Source organism: Bison bison, unplaced genomic scaffold, assembly GCF_000754665.1.
Source record: "Bison bison bison isolate TAMUID 2011002044 unplaced genomic scaffold, Bison_UMD1.0 scf7180017864492, whole genome shotgun sequence".
In the NCBI taxonomy this organism is placed as follows: domain Eukaryota; kingdom Metazoa; phylum Chordata; class Mammalia; order Artiodactyla; family Bovidae; genus Bison; species Bison bison.
The window spans coordinates 2,262,575-2,268,547 of NW_011495051.1; the positions used below are offsets into that span (position 1 = coordinate 2,262,575).

Here is a 5,973-nt window from a genome sequence, read left to right on the forward strand (position 1 = left end):
GAAGCGGGGGCTCCCAGGGGCGGGCGGGGGCGGGCCCTGGGAGCCCCCGCTTCCCCTAGCCGAAGCCGGAGAGGCTGTGTCTGGGCAGACAGGGCCTGCCTTGGGGTCTCCAAGGCTACCGGAGCCCAGGTCAGCTAGCTGCCCACCCAGCACCCCCAGCTTCACCACCAAGGGCGGGGTGGGTGCCAGATGACTCACCCCAATGAGGCTGTTCAGCTCCCCGACTGTCACCTGCTTGGCCCGCTCCACGGCCTGCAGGACCTGCTGTTGGTGCTGGAGGTAGGGGTGGGGTCAGGGACACTCAGGAGAGCACCCTTATCTGACCAGAGACCCTACCTTTCAGACAACACCCTCTGGGACCCCCCCTTTATTTATCAGTCACACCCTGCAGGCATATGGGATCTTAGTTCCCTGACCAGGAATCCAACCCGCGCCCCCTCCAGTGGGAGCACTGGACCATCAGGAAAGCACCCACCCCTCTTCTTCTCTCACTTGCTCTATTTTCTTTCTCTCCTTTCAAAATCAGGAAACAAACAAAGCAATGCAGTGCAGTTCAAACCAATACTTAGAAAGCGGAGTTTATACATCAGAGTCCCCGCCTTCGGCACTGCTGACGTCGTGGCTGGGTCACCCTGTATGGGGACCGTCCCGGACACTGTGGTGTGTGGAGCCCCGTCCCTGCCCCCAACACTCACTGGATGCCAGAAACACCCCCAGTAGTGACAAGCACAAAGGTCCCCACCATCCCCCAGTGCCCCCTGAGCACAGAACCCCCGCCAGTAAAGAACCACTGTACAAATAAGCAGCCATGGACCAATCACCCAGGTCACAAAATACAAACTGGCAGTCTCTAAAGGCCCCCCATGCACCCCACCCTCATCCCGCCCTCCTTCCTTCCTTCCTCTCCCCTCTTTCACACAGTGATAAAACATCCTCAACTGCACTGTTGGATACAGAAGCCATTTGCAGCCACTGAGCACTTGAAATGTGGCTGGTGCAACTGAGGAACGAGATGCCTCCTTTAATCAATTTGACAGAAATTTACATATTAATTTAATGTAATATATTATAAAAGAAATAAAAATTAATACAGATGTAAATGGCCACACATAGCTAGTGGCTCCTATGTTCTCTCTAAGGCCACTTTTGCACCCAAACTACCCAGGATGGAGATTGGGGCTGTTCCCACTAAGGAGGTGTCAGGATACTGATGGGGTGTCCTGTATGGGGCACACCTGAAAGGGTGTGTCCAGGCCAGGGGTTGGTATGTTTTGACTGCAAAGGGCCAGAGAGTCAATAATTTTGGTTTTGTAGGCCAGAGGGTCTCTATGGAAACTACTCAGCTCTGCCATTTTATGGTGAAAGCTGCCATAGACAATAAGAACATGAATGGGCATGGCTGTGTGCCAATAAAACTTTATTTACAAAACAAGGGAAGGGCCAGTGATTTAGCCCTCAGGTTGTTGTATGCTGACTTCTGGTCTAGAAGCATGGAATTTCCTGGGACACATGTGTGTCTTAATTCACTCTTTCCCGAAGTCCTTTTACCCCATTTCCTACTATAGTTTGGCCTCTGTCACGTTGGGCCACCTTGTTCAGACACCATCTCTAAATCCGAGACCAGACAGAATGAATCTCACTCCATCTCAAGAGCCCAGAAACCTTGATGGGGTTTTGATGGGGTCCAAACCAAAAGGAGCATCTTCCCCTTTTGTGGTCTCCAACACAGTAAGGGCCCCCTGTGTAGCCACCTTGTGTCAGAATCTGTCCTCTCATCTCTCTGGAGATAGAATGTTCCAGATGGAAGCAGGAATGGGGGTTGCAAAGGTCCCGAAGAGCTTAGGGCATTTGCACAAGGGCTAACTTTATTTTTTAAGTTTCAATGAAGTGCTCACACTCTCTTGCCTTATCTGTCCCTTTCCACATTTTTGTATTATTGTGATTACAAGTACATAAGAGTTACCCTTTAACCATGTTTAAGTGGCATTAAGCATATTCACATTGTCCTGCAACCATTCCCACAATCATCTCCAGAGCTTTTTCATCTTCCCAAATGGAAACTCTGTCCCCATGAAGTATTGACTCCCTGTTCCCTCCCCCAGCCCTTGGCCCCACCACCTACTTCCTGTCTCTGTGGATCTGACTCCTCCAGGGACCTCCTGTGAATGGAATCACATAGTATATGTCCTTTTGGGACTGGCTGATTTCCATCAGCATAATGTAGGGACTAAGTACCAGGGACAGACTTTTATTAGGTGTTTACTAAACACCAGCATCATCTTCACCACCTTGTATGTAGCCGCTGTTCTAAATTTTATGACGGAGGCACAGAGAGGGCAAGCCACTAGTCCAAGGCCACGTGGCCAGGATTTGGACCGAGGCAGCCTGGCTGCAGGTTTGAGCACCAACCCCCTTCCCTCTCAGCCAACACCTGCCTCCATCCCGAAAGTCCCAGCCCAGCCAGTGCCTAGACCCCCAGGCCAAATCCTTCTTCCAGTTCCCCTCCCCCACCCCCACGAAACCCACTTACCTCTTGAGTCAGGAAGGGGATAATCTGAGCACAGATCCCACTGAGACGCTTCACAATCTCGGCCTGGCAGGAAGCAACGGGGAGGAGGCTTGGAGGGCAGGCTGTCAATCCACAACCTCAACTCCAGGGCACAACAAGCCTTGCAAAGCTTAGGGTGAGGGGCCTATCACCCACAGGTGCAAATATGGGACACAGGCTGAGAGTCTGGCAGAGAGGCTGTTCACCTGATGTCCAGTGCAGCCTTGAGCTGGGAGACAGGACGGATATACCACCTGCCAGACCCACTCAACAGAGATTCCCAGAAAGCAGGTGCAGCCGCCCAGTGCAGACTGGGACCTACCCCCGCTCCCCCAGGAGCTTTGAGTTCAGCATAAACAGAGGGAGTGGAGCCCCCGCCTGAAGTCCCAAGTTCAAGCCTTGCCTGGACCCAGGTCTTTCCCAGGCACGGCCCCTCTCTAGGTTGCCCCTGTGCCCTGTGGCTGCAGTCAGCAGGCCATCCCAGTATACCACACTCAGGAGTGTGATGCTATAAGAAATACACATTGTGGGGGAAAGAATTTGAAAAAGAATAGCTACATGTATATGTAGAGCTGTCCCTTTGCTGCATACCTGAAATTAACACAACATTGTTAATCAACTCTAACCCAAATAAAACAAAAAGTTAAAATATATGTATATACATTTGCTCTTTGCCCTGAGCTCCTACAACCCTAGGGATTTCAGAATAGCAGCAGTGAGAGGAGCATCTTTTGTCATTCACAATAAGTCCATGTCACCCACACTTGAGTGACACTTAGGGATGGAACTTCTCTCAGTCCTACCCCCAACCCCCGACCTCCAAGGAGGGGAGAGGGGCTGGGGGTGGCAGAGAGCTTCCTGGTGGGTGGATGCATGTTTGTGCTGGGAGACAGTGCCCAGAGAGGGCATAGAAGCTCCAGGCCCTTCTCCATAACCTTGTCCTGTGTATCTCTTCCATCAGGCTGTTTCTAAGTCATATCTTTTATCATAAATGGGTAATGTAAGTAAGAGCTTTCCTGAGTTCTGCGAGCCATTCTGGCAAAACATCAGACCAGGGAGTGGGTTATGGGAACTCTGATTTATAGCTGGTGGGTCAGAGGCCCAGGAGGCAGGGGCAGTCCTGTGGGGCCCTAATCCTAACCCTGAACCACTGGGGTTTGCACTGACTCTGGGTAGGTGTGTTAGGGTTGAATTGAAGCATAGGGACACCCAGCTGGTGTCAGATTTCCAGAACTGTTCTGTGTAGCGAAAACACACACATTTGGTGTCAGAGAGTGGGTTAGAAATAGTGTGGTTTTACTTGTAGGTTTCATCTGGGACCGGGGCTGGGCAGGGAGTGCCCCATAGAGGCTGAACAGAGGGGAAATATGTGAGTGGGTGGGGAAGGGGGTTTTCTGTCAGTCTGTGCTTTGCCTCTGCCTGAGTTACAGAGCTGCTGGATGCACCTGGGTGAGGCTGTGTCTTCCATCTCATACCAGGAGGGTGGACCCAGGCTCCCGGAGCTGGGATCCACCCCATAAAGAGGTCTAGTTCATGCATCCATAGGACCACACCATGCTGCAGGCAAACAAGCCCCCTCCTACCCACACCAGACCCAGCAGAACCCACAGAGACCCAGAAAAGCATGCCAAGGCAGGCTCCCTCCATGCACTCCCGGCTCACCCTCACTTCTTCCCACTCACCAGAAAGACCCTAGGCTCTGCCGATTTATTCTAATATTCTGATGGACAGAACCCAAGATTCCATCAACCTTAGAATCTCCGGGTCCCTCTCGTCCTCTTAGAAAACTTTATCTTGGGTGCATGGGTGATTCTATGATAAAATTCTCCCCTCCCCTTTAGAAACCATCAAAAAATCTTGAGATCAGCCTCAGGATCTGGGGGTTAATCTCGGGCAAATGGAGCCAATTTCAGAACCTTCAGGTATGACTCAGAACCCTGAGATCACTCTCAGACATAGAAGACAGTCTCAGAACCTTGGATCATTAGCATTAATCTTAGAACCTTCAAAACGGTATCAGAACCTAGGGGTTCCATCTCAGACCCTAAGGATCCATCTCCATATGTCAGATACATTGAGCTGAAAGGGACCTCTAAGACTGTCCGTTTGTCTCCTTCTTAGGACAGAAGTCCCTCCCCACGCTCTGTGACCTGGCTGCTGGCCTCTGCTACAAGGAAGCCTGGCCCCTGTCTGCTGCCCACATCTCTCCTGAACAAGATCTCCAGAAATTTATTTTCAAGGCTGAAATCTGGCCCCTGGTCCCAGAGGTTTCAGGATAAGACGTCTGCTCCCTGGGCCTGTGACTGCTGGAGATCTGGGTCCCTCTCATAGCTTCCAGACCCCTCTCCTCCCTACTGGACACCCTTACCCCCAACACACTGTTACCTGCTTATGCATTTCGATGTTGAGCCCGTAGGACATTTCATAGTACTGCAAAGAAAAGGCCATCTGGCAGTGTCCATCGTAGCCATGGATGTCCAACTGCACTGGGTGACTGGGTCTTCCAACAGCCCCCAGACTCAGGGCATCACAGCAGGACCCAGAGCCTCCCAGCTCCTTGGGGGCCCAGAGAGGGAGCCCAGAGGAGAAAGCAGGACTCTCTTCCCTCCATTCTCTCTAGGGGGTGGGGTAGATGAGCAGTGCCCAGAGACCCCAGCCCCTCAGAGATGCCCAGGAGGAGAGGAGGTATCCTCGATTTATTGTTCCAAGAGCTGGGAGACAGCCTGGAACCCCAAGCAGCCCATTTTACAGATGAGGGAAATTGAGGCCTACAGCCGGCTGGGGACATGTCCCAGAGGGGTACTGGAGTTGGGGTTCATGCCCGTCGTATTTCAACTCACAGACAAGCCATCTTCCCCACTGCCTCCCACCCAGTATGACGACCCCCTCACCATGACATAATGTCGCTGCATTTCTGTCTTCTCACTGGCCAACTTCTCACACTCCAGCTTGAGGCTGGGAAGGGGACGGAACATTGGGATTCCACTCTCCTTGCCCCCCAGCAGAGACACCCACGGACCCCTTCTGGGCCAGTTTCCACAGTGATGAGATTGGCTCTCCCCCATCCCACCTCCACACACCCACCCCTCAACTCCCGCTCCCAGGCCGGCCCCATCCCTTGCCAGGCTCCAAGTGTCCCAGCACTGGACGGGCTGTCCTCCTCACCTACGCTTCTACCTGGAAGCCCTCCTCTCGGCCCTGGGGTCCCTCCGTCCTCCCAGCACGCTGGTGACCCCGCCCCTCTCCCCCAGGCGAGCCCCCTGGGGAGGGGCGCCCCGGTCCCCCACCCCTTACCTGTGGTACTGAGCCTGAAGAAACTGGAATTCTTCTTTGATGCGGTCGCAGATCTCCAAGATCGAGAACTTGAAGGGCTGGCCGGACTGAAGCGGGGTCTTGGGGGGGACGCCCAGGTCTGAGTTCCTGGA

The 5,973-nt window shown here is 53.0% G+C and overlaps 1 protein-coding gene across 1 annotated transcript in view; it reads right to left on the reverse strand.

Annotated features, from left to right (window-relative positions):
- TLE2 (transducin-like enhancer of split 2) overlaps positions 1 to 5,959 on the reverse strand; it is a 20,233-nt gene extending 14,274 nt beyond the window's left edge. The window contains exons 1-5 of the mRNA XM_010863635.1: positions 5,843 to 5,959; positions 5,440 to 5,503; positions 4,934 to 4,978; positions 2,531 to 2,593; positions 169 to 273 (exon numbers count right to left, since the gene is read on the reverse strand). Of these exons, the coding sequence (XP_010861937.1) occupies positions 169 to 273; positions 2,531 to 2,593; positions 4,934 to 4,978; positions 5,440 to 5,460 (234 nt within the window). The 5' untranslated portion in view covers positions 5,461 to 5,503; positions 5,843 to 5,959. The remainder of the gene's footprint in view (positions 1 to 168; positions 274 to 2,530; positions 2,594 to 4,933; positions 4,979 to 5,439; positions 5,504 to 5,842) is intronic.
- Between the last annotated feature and the right edge of the window lie 14 nt (positions 5,960 to 5,973).